We start from the raw sequence: 15009 nt of genomic DNA, 5'->3' as shown, positions 1-15009 counted from the left end.
TTTTTAGATATAATGAACATTTTGGTGCAAAAGTGTCAAAAGATTTTACTTGTGATATTACACCAGCATTGGGACAAAATGCATTTAGCCCTGGACCCAACCTCACTGATGGTAGGTATCATCGAAACATACTAAATAATTTTATTAGAATGGATGCATGTTGTTTGAATGAAAGTTAATAAGTTAGTCAGGTGAACATTGAAAGTCGTTTTGAGTATCTCATGGAACTCTTTTGAAAACTTTGGAATTGAAGTTTTAATTTTAGCCTGCATAAGGAACTCTATATTTCTTCTGTCCAAGATGACGGTAAGTGAAAAGCAATGCTTGTTTTAGACTACTCGTGTAATATGTTGGCCATTGTTCAATAAGGTAATTGTTCCATGGAATAATCATTCATTTGCTGCAAGGATTCTTGTTTATTTCAGTCTTCTCATCAAACTTGAAATCTCATCCCACCATTAAGTGGCAGTATTTCATATCGACTTCAGATATCAGTAGTGAATATCCTGCACATCATTTTGACAGTGGCCCATCATGCCAGTATGAGGACACTAGGCATAGGTAAAGATCAAACCTTTTTTATTAAATGTATAGAAATGGACTGCTTTACAATGCATTCCTCCAGCTGTGGACAGATTGCATTTATGGGTGCATGATTGGCTTCTCTTGATTATTCATGCCCTGTTTTATGTGATTTAGGGATGTGTTTCTGGCTACAGTGCAACCTTACAGTAAAACTGTTGTGATAATTGTGGACCATGGCAACTCCTTAAGCAAGAATCAACTCTTCACTGCAAAAGCAGTTGGTGAGTGTATTGTTTTTGAAGTGAATTGGGGAATTAAAGGGAGACTACAAACCCTCTTTCATTGTCTCATCCAGTGTAACCCAAAATAATTCATAGTTTCACACCTAGGGAACAAAGCTTAATCCTTTTCAAGGCACTTCTCTGGTGCAATAATTACTTGTGTATCATTAGGTTTTCTCACCCTGACGTGTGCCTACTCCTGGTTCATCAATTTATTGTTAGCTCATGAAGGTACATTCATTAATATTGAGTTTGGCTCAGCAGTAGCTTTTTCTTTGTCTGTGTTATATGATCAAAATTGATGGAATATTCTTTGGATGGCCATGTGCATAAATTAAGTACCTTGCTTTGTTTCATTTTAAAAATTGGAGACTGCCACAGTGCTCTCTCTCGTGGTCTTATAAGCATCTCCTTTTCACCATATTTATTTGATCATGCCATAATAATGATTGATTTTACATTTTTATTTTCAGGCAAGCACTTGATTACCCTTTTATCATACAATGACAAGGTTGGATTAATTGCATTATCAGATGTGGTCACATACCCTGGTAATGAAAACTGTTCCCAGCAGTTCATGCCTTTTGCCACCTATGAAACAAAATTCCATTTTACTGGTTTCATTGACTCGCTGAAAAAATCTAAAGGTATTGCAGTTGAAGTGCTCATTAGCTACACCCTCACAAGAATGAAACTTAAAATATATAATTTTACTTGCAGCCCCTACCAACCACTCACTGGGTTTTGAGCACGCTTTCAAACTGATCAGGCTAATGGCTGAAAGTAGTGACATCTCGGAGGCCCTAATTGTTTATATTTCTCGTGGGCTTTTGTCATCTTTGGAAGATGCCAAGGGAGTTATGGAAACAATTGCGGAGGGTCACCTACATGCTAACTTTTCCATTGTTATCAATACTTGTGCTGTCATTGATGGTGTGTAAATATTCTATTTGTCATTAATGTGGTTATAATTAGATCTCTTACATTTTTATGGTTTAAATGCTAATTAATTATTTCCATTAGATGGAAAACCTCTGATGCTAGAGAAGCATTTTCTGCAAGATATTGCTGAACAAAATTTTCTGAAATACAACATCTCAAATGGAATTAAGGCACCGAAAGGCATCATTCAGCCTGTGAACTCTACTAAACATTTAAGTTTAATCACTGGAAAATTTTATTCAGTTTTCAACATGTCTGCAAAAAATGATGCTTTATTTTCATTGCCATTTTGGGATAATGTTGGGAAAGGTAGGTTATTTGGAAATAATTCTATACTTCAGCCCAACAGAAAATGTGTAATTGAAGGATTTCACCAATTTTGTGCTGGTTTATAGGAACAGTGATCAGCATGACTAAGCCCTGTTTTCATCTGGGTGATGTTGTTGGTGTTGTGGGAATGGATCTTCATTTGAGCGATCTGATGGAAGACATCACATATTTCAACAACTATGGCAGCACATATTCATTTATCATCAATAAAGAAGGTACATTTCTGAATTTCTGAATGCAGAGTATCTCATGAATGCCCATTGACCCTTCATTCCTTGAATTCTCTAAAACTGGCCCTTGAGTAATGCTCGAAGGAACTGGGAGAACTTGGAAAAAAATTTAAACCTATTAAATTTATATAATGGAAAATTCTTAAATTGACAGTAGAGGAAAAATGCCTTGGAGTTCACTGAGAATGGATGATACAGTCTTTGAGGTTAAACACTTGGCTGCAGACTAATAGATTCTGAATTCAAATCCAGGTGTACCTCTGGACACTTGTCAGCCATACTAAGGCGATATTTTTCTGTATTTACTGTCTGGGAGGTGAATGAAGGAACAGATTTCACTGCTAGCTCATGATGCATGGTGCCCAATACTATAGGGTGAGGCCCATGATATATTTGCCCCTTTTGCCTTTGACATCAAGCAGTGATAGTAATCATTATTTGATGAAAGGAGAGGAAAAGTTATAGTTAAATTGATATGAGAGCAAGATGTTTATACCGCATATCACCACAAGTGCTTTGTCACTGAATTGTTATTGACTTCATGTATACTTTTTGCTTCTCTACTCTGTGTGTTTACATAATGAACTGCACTGTGTCAATTTTATTCTGGGCTGACAGTGCACGTTCATGTTATGTCACCTATTTTTTTAAGAAAAATGTTACTAGCTAAATCTTTACTTTTATGTGATTGTAAATATAATCTGATGGGCACAGATTCTCTTCATTTCCCCTTTTCATTGTCTTAAAATGTTTTTTTGTAGAAATTTATCAGTTTGCAGAACAAATTAGAATTGGAGCATTTTTACCATGTTTATACATAATTATTTGCCAGTATTCTACCTTTACAGTTCAAGTAAAGGACATACCTTTGATGTTTAATTTAATTTTCCCAATACAATCAAAATTGGAAATGTTATTATATTAAAGATGTTTTGTGGAGGCTGTTTGCTCTACAGTACATGCAGAGGTTTTTGGTAGTGAAATGTTTTGTAAGTTATGCTCAGTAATCAATTAGATGCAAAAGGAAGAAGATAAAAAACATGGCTTGTTCCTTTTTTCCAAACTGGTGCTTTATTTTAATGGTACTAGCTGCCCACCCTGTGTTTGTATTTTATTCCTTTTGGTAAAGAATTAAGGAAGTCAAAGGTGCATTTCAGCAATGCTCTTTATGTGACTATGTGTTTTTCTTTTTAATCCTAATTTTTTCTGTTTGTTTCCTGGTATATATATCACATATCACATTCCACACACACATATGTGTGTGTGTATATATATATATATATATATATATACATACATGTATATACATATACATATACATATATATATATATATATATATATATATATATATATATATATATATATATATATATATATATATACATACATGTATATATATATACATATACATACATATATATATATATATATATACATATATATATATATATATATATATATATATATATATATATACATACATACATATATATATATATATATATACATATACATACATACATTATATATATGATGAATCTGTTATAAATTAACGTCTATAAAAAAGTATTAACAAGTATTCTTGTGCATCAGAAGTTACCTTGTTCTAATTCACTTATTATAAGATATTTAGGGCTATATAAGGCTCATTTTTTGTGTTTAGGAAATATTTTCAACGCATTACAAAACGTTTGTTAAGACTTACTCAAAAACCATTATTTCTGCAGTAAAATGAAAATCTAATTTAGTGAAACTTCAGGTAAACTCAAAAGTTTGTTTTTAACATTTATTTTTTTACAGGTTTTACCATCATGCATCCATCATTTCCTCGCCCCATTATGGCAGTGGAGCAGCCGATGCTAACTGATGTTACAAATGTCGAAAACGTTGTCGATTTTTTCAAGATAAGAGATTTAATATTATCAAATGCCAGTGGAAGTTCCAAGTTGCCATACAAAACCAAAGCCCCTGTACCAAACTTTGGCAAAACTAAGGTAAGTTTTGGCCTACATAAAATATTAATGGAAAATATTAAGGTCATTCAAGCAAAATAATGGGCCTTATAATATTCAAATGGGCTTTAACTGATGCATGATCCATTAAAATATTAGTTTGACCTGCGTTAACTGTATGTAACAAAATGTGGCCTGTGTGCCCTGTGCATAAAGACATTCCTGTTGTGATTTGACTTTTCTCTGCCTGTGAGAAAAGCTAATTTTTTTATGTACAAATGAAACTTGTTTAAGTTTTGCCATTCAAGTATCAGTGACATTTATATTGTACGTGGTCTTTGGGCAATAATTTCAGATTACCTATTCCTGGCAACATTTGGCGGATGCTCCATATGTAGTTGTTCTAGCAACCATACATAATGGTGGCCCATTGCGAGAGATTAAGAATATCCCTCTTCCTCGTTCTGTCGACTTTGTCTATCACCGTTTGGACCTCCTGGACTCTACAAAGATATCACTCTGTCGTCATTTTCGTCAGTTAGCAACTCTGGGTAAGAATGTATTTGTTGCTGTTCATTTTTAAAGTATACCAAAGGTTTTTTATAAGCCTTTAAGTCTACTGGATATTGTTAAGAAAGTCGTCACCACATTAATATATTTTAGCTGTCGTTTTTGCTAGGTTGCTTTGTTATATGCAGTACTAATTACAATGTATCTGAAAAATTATATGAATTTTTTTAATCATGAGAGAAAATATAAGTTCTTATTTGCTTCACAGTTAAGTCTTGTTATTTTAGAATTCAAAAGGCCAATGGACTGAAATATCAAGCTTTAAGATAAATGGACTTGCAAACATTTCCTCCAATTTTACATTGGAACAGTAAAATTGTGATGCCATTCAAAATGTTCATCAAGTTGCTGAGTAAATTGACTGAGGAAGTTATCTTGTTGTCTTCTTTCTGCTTTATAAAATTCAATTTTTTCTACTTAAGCCATTTACTGAGCAAATAAGGGTAAGGCAAAAGGGGTATAATGGAATTTCTTCGATTCCCCTCAGTAATTCCACCAAAAAGGTGTGTGGTAGGTGGTGCTAGCTCCAGATGAAAAGGGTAAGAGGGAGGAAGGGTGTTTACAGGGTTAGGAAAAAGGAAAAAACAACCACTCCCCAACTCCCGGAAAGATGTGCATGGTGGTGCTGGCCCATATGCATGTAGCCGAAAACTTAATTCCAAACAAGAGTTAGTTTTGCCCACTGTTGAAGTTCTTGGGGATACCAAAAAGGAGGGAATAAAAATGAAGCACAGTCATTTGTACAATAGACCACCTTCATACCAATACAGGCGGTGTACCACTGGAGAGTAAGAAGGGGGAAATGTGGCAATGGTACAATAAGCGATAAGACTCAAGTGCAAAGATCTCTCCTTACGGAGATTTTCTTGAGGGAGCAACCTCAGTTGGACGATGAAGCACGGCCCGTCCAATAAAGAGTGATCACGGCATTTTTATTTTTGTTATTGTGTTAGCTTAATGTATGTGTAGTTGAAGTTTCAATTACTTGATCACATATTGCTTCATTGGTAACCATTGTTGTGTTGAAACATTTTTAGTTCACCTGTAGAAACAATGGTAGTTATTGTAGTCAAATGAAAATAGGCCACTTGCAATAGCACACACTCGGTGCAAAAGGCGGCAGTACTGTTGTTACCTAGCCATGGCTGTGGTAGGAGAGCTGCATAGTGGCCACTCCCAGGCATGCGCAGCTGTTGGGTTATGTCCTTATTGGTGCACGGACCAATTTTCATTTGACTGCCACTCATTCACTCAGCGTTGCAGTGAAATTTTGGTTTTGTGTGAGCAAATCATCAGCTTAGGCCTATGAAATGCTACAGGAGATTTATTAAGAGTCTATTCTACCGTTTGGCATAGATGAAGGGTGGTTTAAAATTTTTAAAAATGTGAGGCAATCAATTGGTAGTAGTTTTGAGGGGAGGCGACCGACAGCTAAGGTCATTTGCGCCATAGGGGATGGATAGGAAAGGATGAAGGGTGGAGAGAAACCCGGCGTCGGCATTAGCCTACTCTTTACGAAAGGCGCCAAGGGGTCCGCAGTTTAACGTCCCATCCGACGGACGGCGTACTCACTCAAAGTGCCCCCCACAAAGCACCTCAAGTAGGGATCGAGATACCTCTGAAAAATATTCAACACCGCCGGGATTTGAACCCGCGCCCTCATGGTGCGAAAGAAGGTGGACCCAGAGCTGCAGTCACAGCTCTTATAAAAATAAATATTATTACCAGTGCTGCTGTTGTGAGAGATCATAAAATAATGTTGCAGAAATATTTTAAGTTTCACTGGATGCCACCCATTTGCTGGTTACAGGAAAATTGCACGTTTTACATTTTTTGTGGGTCCCTTGAAGCCCATCACAATATTGCGATTGTTTATACACAATGAGTATGAAATTTGTTCCTTATTTCCCATATAGTTCAGATCTTGGCTTATGTGACTTTGCCCCAATGTAAAGGCCTCGGTGAAGTTTTTCATTATCAAAGTAGGTTAAGATGAGCTGAAGAGGTTTTAGCCTGTTACAGCTGTCTCATAAATAGTGCTGGGGTCAAATCAATGAAACCTGTATACATTATACTTGGGTCTTTCAATAATTCCTTAGAAAAAATACAAAAATTATTTTGGGTAGATTGTTTTTATTTTCATCATGTAATCTTCTTCAAGGTTAGTAGACTTCCCAGCTTTCCTCCAACTTCTTTATGCCATACAAATAGCAGGATTTCCGAAGTTCCTAAAACTAGGCATGTATGTTGGGGGTGACCTCCTTGTTTGGCGTGAATCTTTTCCGCCCTGCCATTTTTTCAAATAAAAATTAACTGGGCTTTTTGAACTTCTGAATTATAAAAAGTCACTATCATTCAAACCTGGTTAAAATGGTGAATGTTGACTTTTATTCCATAATTTGTGCCATCAAAACTGTGAGGAGTGTGCAGCTGTGCATTGTCTTGATGGAAGAGAATTATTTCTGCCCAAATTAGGATGTTTTTTCTTTATTTGCTCAACTGGTGCAGTAAGGATGCATAAATGCATCCTTTGCTGTTTGGCAAATAATCAATGTAAATGATTCCGCGTGCATCTCAAAATACCATAGCCAGCACTGTTTTGCCTAATTTCATGGTCTTCTTCTTCAGGGCCGGATTGCCTGTAGAAAATCACTTTTATGACTGTTCCGTTGTCTATAGAGTGTATTAGTGTATCAATGTTTTGTCTGCAGTCATTTACTAGTGCAGAAACTAATTGGGATTGCACCGGAAAAGAGCCACACTAGCCTACCTCTGAATTGTGTTTATTCTCCACTGAGAGCAAATGGAGGCGATACTTACTTGTTGAGATTGTTTTCATGCCCAATTTTGCATGTAAAATTGAAAACACTGTAGTACCTTGTGAGATACCCTGGCATTAACAATTTGTGACCTTTGATCATCACTCACTCCAAACCCTATTGTGGATTTTGTCAATCATTTCAGAGTAAGTCAATTCCACTGGATGTTCCAATTGATCTTCATTTTTTGTGGATGTGTGACCTGGATTAAACTCATTTACCCCGTTGTAATCAGTCACAAACATAGGAGTAGATGTGCCATGAACTTTGGTTTATTAGATAAATAACACAGTTTCAGCGGTATTTAGCTTATTAATTAAATTAACTATCCTTTGATCCCTTTTGGTGTTGAGCTGTTGACGTTTCAGAAATACCATCTCGTGGTTTCAATTTCATGGTCAGTTTAAGCAACCAACTTCTGTTTATATAGAGAAAAGGAAAAATTATTTTTTAAAAATAAATTTTATAAAAGAGATGATGCAATTAAGCGCTCATTACCATTGTTTTTTTCCTTAGTTTCATGATTACTTGAAATATTTAGGAGAAAATCAGCATTATGTGCATCAAAACTCTGGTTATTCTGAATTTTGCCTTTGGACTATCCCTGACCCCATATACTCCAGATTAGCAAGTGTTTGCTGTATTTTCTTGATTCACGTATGTTAATTGTGCTCTTTGATATGTAATTTATTTTCCAATTAAAAGATTTTAATTTCCCAATGATAACGCTCCTCACATGAAGATTTTAGTATTAATTGGTGCGTGTTCATTGTTTAGAAGAAAATTGGAATTTTTGTAAACTGGGTTCGTCTCATTGGCTTCCAAGTTGTTGCTGTTGTACTTTGTACATCATTTCAGTATGGTTTTTTGCAATTGAGCCACACAATTTTCTTTTTTTTTAATAATCCTGTGCTCAGAATGTGCAGAGACTTAAATTACGAGCACAAATTTATTTTATGTGCATGGTAAAATTATTTTCACTATTTAAATTTCTTAAATTATGTAATTGCTGGTCATTTAATTTTCATACATTTCAGATACAGGAGTCATTTTCCTTTCTCCATCGTGCTTTCAATTCCCCTTTAAATATTTGGTTCCGGATGATCTTTCTCAACTGAACATACAAAGTTTCATGGCCTACTTGACTGATACTACCAAATTTCTTGCCACACCTGGTGTAAAACCTGCAGCTCGTAATGACGTGGCAGCCATTATGCAGATCATGCCTCACTGGAAGAAACAATTTTATGGAAGTAAACTGAATAAGTATATTGTGAGGAGGTAAGAGAATCAAAATAATTAGAGTAATAATTGTGCTAGTTTTGGAGAAATAATTATGATTGTAACTCTGTTAGAAAAATTTAAAAAATTTGGTGTATACTCCACGAGACAATTTACCGTCCTTTTAAAATAGGTTTTTAGAAGAATTAATGTACTGCAATATTTAATTTCTAAAATATCAGTATGAAATAATCAATTTCTATTTTTTCCTGGATTCAGTTTTGCATTGGATTTATTTGGTTTACTTGATAATGCAGGCATGAAATTGACTGCTAAATTGTATTGTGCAAGATGTGTCCAGTAAGTAATGCAATCATATATGTAAAATAAATTTGATTCAAGTTATCATTACAAACATTTAAAGTTCTTCAAATTAGTCCCCTGTGGGGTCAGCACATTTTGGCCCGCTACTCTTCCATGGACTTGACGCATTCTGGAAGTCGTCAGTCACGGCAGTGTGGATGGCGTTGATGATCCCAGAACACATTCCTTTTAGGCCCGTCTTGATTCTTTGGAACAGAAATAAACCTGCCGGAGCCAGGTCAGGTCTGTATGGCGACTGGGGGGGAGTCATTGCCAAGTTTTGGTTTGTCAGGAAGTCAGTAGAACACACAGCTGGGAGCATTGTTTGGGTGCAACTGCCTGCCAGGTGCTATTGTCTTCTTTCTTGTTTGGGTGGCCCTTTTTCTAAGTCTCTTGAGAACATCCTTGTGAGCAGTGTTGGTGCAAAGTGAGCCTTTGGGTACAAATTCTTTGTGAAATATACCCTTGGCATCAAAAAAGATAGCTGGCATGGTTTTCAATTTTGACTTATTCTTGCATCTCGGGGAGAGGGAAATCTGGAGCGTGCCATTTGGGACTTGGTCACCTCATCTCAGGGACCTACGCTAATACCCATGTTTTATGCTGGAAATGACATTGTCCAAAAAAAGAGGTTCAATTTTCACATGTTCTAAAAGTTCACTGACGATTGCCACTCAGTTTTTCTTGCCTTCGTCAGTCAACAGTTTGGGGGGCTTTTGCTTTTTGCATGTTCAACATGCCACCAACCATGTTGTACACGTTGGTTTTTGCATTTTGAGGAACTGAGTTGGCAGCTCTGAAAAAGCTTATGAGTCACCCCCACCCAATTCACCTTGGACAAAAGGTGCATCGAAAAAATTGCATTACTTTTGGACACACCTTGTATAGTATGCATCATGTTGTCAGTAAACAATTATATTTATTGAATAATCCCTATTTTATTTGCTTTGCGGTGAGGTTGAAGTGAAAAATTCATTCATTCATTCAATCATTGGCTGAAAATGCAGACCCCTAGGGTACACCACCATTATTTTATTAAATTACCTGATTCTAGGATTAAAACTACTCCTACTGAACATTACGTGCCATGCTCCTTGCAAAGCCATTCTGCTCACTTCTGCCAAGCATATCCCTTCTGTATGGAGCATGATAGTATGAAAATTTCAATATTCAATCCATATTTAAGGAACTGAAGTGATGCCCTACTACTCGCATACAATGAGAGGCTTTGATTTGTGAGGTTAGCTTCATATTTTTATAAATGGCATCTCCAACTTAAAGTTTCCTAATTAGAATCGACCCACCATAATTTACCAGGACAAACATGAGAATGGCAAGTGTGCCTCGGAACCATTTTGTGTTAACTGTGTGGTGACACGCCCCGACAACACTGTGTAGTGCTTAGATTTCCCATAGATGGGTTAGGAATAGAAATTTATGGAGATAAAGACACAGGACCCTCATCTGGAAGTAAAGAAAAATACTGGGATCTAATCGTTCCTACTACCAAGGTCCTTCACTGCAGTCATATCCTCTCTCATTCCTAAAAGTGTAACATTTCAACCCAGAGAGAGCATTTTAATAAAATAGTAGCTCTGCAGAAACTGCCTGTGAAACTAAGCAAAGCAAATTGAAATCATGCGTAGGTCTTTCAATAATTCCATATGGAAAAATAGAAAAATTTTGTATTAGAAAATAAAAAATAGAAAATTTTGAATAAATATCTTTAATTTTTCAACCTATGTCCTTTTAGCCCAATACACCTTTCCCAGCATTTCTCTAACTTTAAGCTGTCCGAGAAGTTGAAATTCCAAAGGTCCCCATGATAGGCATGTACCTGTATATTGACGATGACCTACTCGTTCCATTACAATCATTTTCCACCAAGGGATTTTTTTCAAGTTCTGAAGTAAAGAAAGCCACTTGGAGCCAAATACAGTGAAAACAATGATTTTGTAATAATTTGTACTTCAATACCATAATTTTTGCTATTGAAACTGTGAGGGGTGTGCATCTGTGCATTGTCTTGTTGAAAGAGAATTTTTTCTATCCTAATGAGGATGGTTTTTCTTGATTTCTAAAATCCACCGGTGCAATATGGATTAATAATACTCTCCTTTTATTATTTGACCTTTGGAAGAGCAGCACATGTGGCACCCGTCTTGCCGAGATTTCTTTCGCCCATTTCTTTGTGCTTAATTGAAAACACTGTGCCCTGTAAAAAGAGACGTTTCAGGCGTGATATGGTGGAATGTCATGATTAATTAAAATTAGCAATTTTCCACAAAAATAAAATTTAATGCGACCGGTTTCAATGTTACTACATCATCATCAGGTGACAGTTAAACCTCAGAGTCCAGTATATATATGATTGAAGGCAAGTAAGGGGAGGGTGGAGGAAAAGAGGGGGAAGGTGGAAGGCAGAGAGGGTTGGGGAAGACAAGGTGCAAAGACCCTAGGATTCCGGAGAGCGCGTTGTGGCCGAATGGAGGGGGGTGTCTCGTTGATCGGCATGTGCTAGTGATAACATTCCCTCCTACACCCTTTCCCTTAAACCTCGCTAGGGCGCCCCCTTAAAACTATACAGTGATCCCAATCTTTACCCTTTAACTCAGTGCTTATTTGTGTACTGATACCTTGTTCCCAGACCACGACCATGGGGAAAAACCCCCGATCCCATCCTATTCCTCCGCGGCCCGAAGAGCATTGCGCCGCACCGTGGGACACCCTCAACGAGACACCCCCCTCCATTCGGCCACGACGCGCTCTCCGGACTCCTAGGGTCTTTGCACCTTGTCTTCTCCAACCCTCTTCCCCCCCCCCCCCACACATACAGTCACCCATGCTGCCTTCCACCTTCCCCCCTCTTCCCCTCTTTTCCTCCACCCTCCCCTTACTTGCCTTCAATCATATATATACTGGACTCTGAGGTTTAACTGTCACCTGATGATGATGTAGTAACATCGCAGTAATCGGTCACATTAAATTTTATTTTTGTGGAAAATTGCTATTTTTAATTAAACTGTACCCTGTGATATGCCTGTGGCCTCAACTATTTTGAGGACTTAGCTTCATCGATCACTCATAACCATAATGTTGCATTTGTCAATCATTTTGGAGGAAGTCAATTTCACTGAATGTTCAAATTTATGTTCATCTTTTGGGGATGTCTGACCTCATTTAACTCATTAACCCAATTGTAATCAGTTGGAAACATAGGGGCAGATGGGCCGTGAACTTCATCCAATTTGGCTTTGATCTCATTCATTCTTAAGCCCTTCAAGTAGAAGCGTTTAATCACCGTACGGAATTCAATTTTCCATTTTACAACAAGGGTTTTCTGAAAAGATTCCAACACTAGAATGAAGATAACAGCACTCTTCAACAAAAGTTGGGAAATATGTTTGTGCATGCATTGATAGGTACTCACCAAAACCTCTAGTCATTGTGAACAATCGCTTATTGTTTGATGATCATTTGATTGAGTTGTTGTGACATTTTATGTGAAAATGGAAAAAATGAAGACTAGAGCTGTCATTAATAATTTGCTTTTGTAAGGCAGTACAACTGCTTAGATAAATAAAATCAAGTTGACATTGTGTACGAGGACTCCGCTGCACCATTTACAGCGGTGAAATATTGGGCAGCTAAATTTGAGCATGGCCGTACCAGCTTGGCTTGACCGTTCGAGGTGACCAAAAACTGCAAAAATCTGCGGTAAAATTGAAAAGATCAATAAATGGGATTAGACAACTTTCCAATTACATGTGAGGTTAGAGAAATGGAAGAGGCTATGGGTATGTCGGACGGATGTGTTTGGCATGCAGGCATACCGCCTGGAGAATTGGACCTGCGTCAGCTATGCACGAATTGGGTGCTACAGTTTGCTCACTTTGGACCAAAAACACAGTAACTGTGTGCCCCATAGTGAGAACTTCTTACCTGTACCTCTATATAACCCTTGTACTAATAAACACGATTTTATTGCTACAGTTTCTTGAATGTAAATGCTTACTATCCTAATTAAGTATTGTAAATACTTGATAGAATCAGTGGCTCTGCCTCACTGTCAAGTGATATGGTTATTTCTTTTTTATGCTCAGGTACATTGTAACTCCTCGTGGTGCCTTTCAAATGTACCCTGGGTCAGTCCTGGAACATGATTTCGACCCTACCAGGAGGTCTTGGTTTTGGGAAGCTGTGGAGCAACCTGGCCAAGTGATTGTTACTGGCCCCAGGTTGGATGTGGGTGGAGCTGGATATGTTGTTACTTTGAGCCACTCAATTTTTGAAGGCCAGGCATCTACAAGGCATGAGCAATCGGACAGCGTTGCAGCAGTTGTTGCTGCTGATGTAACTCTTGGCTTTCTCTTTGTGCTGATGCATCAAGCAGCTCCATTTTGCAACCAAGCAGGAATGAGTGTACGGTGTTTTCTAATGGATCACCGTGGATATTTGGTTGCTCATCCAAGTTTGGTGTCCCCTGGTGGCAATGGAGGGCCTGTAGAGCAGCGCCATGTCACACATGGGGAGTTTAATCTAGCTGGAGATTTGCTCAACCACTTTGGACTAGTCAGAAAAAGTCTTTGTAACAGTTTCTCTGATCGAACCATTCAGAGATTTTATAGATTCAATACCAGTATGTCAGGTGTGTTGACTAATCTTGTGCATGGTGAGCACTGCATCAAGTACCAGATTACAGCTGTGCCTGGAACCAACTTATTCTTTGGAATTGTGAACTCCACCTGCAACGTAACAACGTTCTGCCCCTGTAGCACCGTAAGTACCAAATAAATAACTCAACTAGTTAAATATTTTATGGTGTAGGCTGATATGATTCTTGCTCAGAAAACTATTTGTCATATTATTGGTAACTGGACTATCAGTTACTACAACTTGTGATTGCATTTAAGTTGAACATGCTATTACTCTTTTCATCAATAGTTATGATTTTTCAATGGGATGATTTATGCCTGGAAAATATGAAAAGTCATTAATAGTCATGGAGTTTGAATATTAGTCGCAATTAATCAGGGAATTCAGGGAGGTTAAATTGCCTTAACTTAAATTTGTATCCACCTATCATTACCATAATTTTAGAGCTTGTGCTTTCTCCAAGTGATGATTATAAACTTTTCATAAAAATTGTTTGTATGTAGTTTAAGTGCAAATAGAGAATACTAAAGGTGGTCATAAAAAAAGTCTGCTTGTCTTCCACAGAGGTCAAATAGAGAGCCATTGGTCATTAGATGGTTGATTATGTCTGACCTCAGAAGAGTTAAGCCATCATATTGGCAGGTATTTACTTGACCTGGTGCAAGGCCCACAAACACTTCTCTCATACTTCTCTCTGAGCTGGATTTTTACCGAGGTTCTACTCTGGTGAAATAAAGGCTGAAGAGGAGAGGATTGATAAATAGATAAAGAACGTACTACGGCCGAGTGCATGGAAAGAAAGTAAATACCCCCTTCTATATTCCACCTATAAGTGCCCTTAAGTGTACGGCTTTGGGTTTTACTTTCTTTCCAGGAGAGGATTGGTTGAAGATGGTCAAAAAGGGGGTAATGTCCTTTATGCCTGTAACCGAATTGGCCAAAGAGTGCTATAATATCAATTTTGTAATTTGGTCAAGCTGTACCAAACAAACTTTGGGCTTTTATGATGGAGTTTCGGGATGAGTTGTGGTGGGAGTGGAGGTTGGAACAACTGGGGCCATTATGAAGGCTTGCAATTTAAATGAAATTTGGACTAGTCGACAATGTTAACAGATATT

At 37.3% G+C, this 15009-nt stretch overlaps 1 protein-coding gene across 2 annotated transcripts in view; it reads left to right on the top strand.

Annotated features, from left to right (window-relative positions):
- The window catches only part of LOC139687005 (VWFA and cache domain-containing protein 1), a 32893-nt gene that overhangs the window by 1292 nt on the left and 16592 nt on the right, over window positions 1-15009 (top strand). For both annotated transcript variants that reach the window (XM_071584084.1, XM_071584085.1), the window contains 11 exons: window positions 8-111; window positions 426-561; window positions 700-806; window positions 1280-1453; window positions 1527-1739; window positions 1830-2057; window positions 2144-2293; window positions 4111-4304; window positions 4618-4813; window positions 8689-8932; window positions 13339-14014. In XM_071584084.1, the coding sequence (XP_071440185.1) occupies window positions 8-111; window positions 426-561; window positions 700-806; window positions 1280-1453; window positions 1527-1739; window positions 1830-2057; window positions 2144-2293; window positions 4111-4304; window positions 4618-4813; window positions 8689-8932; window positions 13339-14014 (2422 nt within the window). The remainder of the gene's footprint in view (window positions 1-7; window positions 112-425; window positions 562-699; window positions 807-1279; window positions 1454-1526; window positions 1740-1829; window positions 2058-2143; window positions 2294-4110; window positions 4305-4617; window positions 4814-8688; window positions 8933-13338; window positions 14015-15009) is intronic.

Source organism: Hetaerina americana, unplaced genomic scaffold (assembly GCF_022747635.1).
Source record: "Hetaerina americana unplaced genomic scaffold, ioHetAmer1.1.p SCAF_16, whole genome shotgun sequence".
In the NCBI taxonomy this organism is placed as follows: domain Eukaryota; kingdom Metazoa; phylum Arthropoda; class Insecta; order Odonata; family Calopterygidae; genus Hetaerina; species Hetaerina americana.
This window is presented reverse-complemented; position numbering and strand designations above follow the sequence as displayed.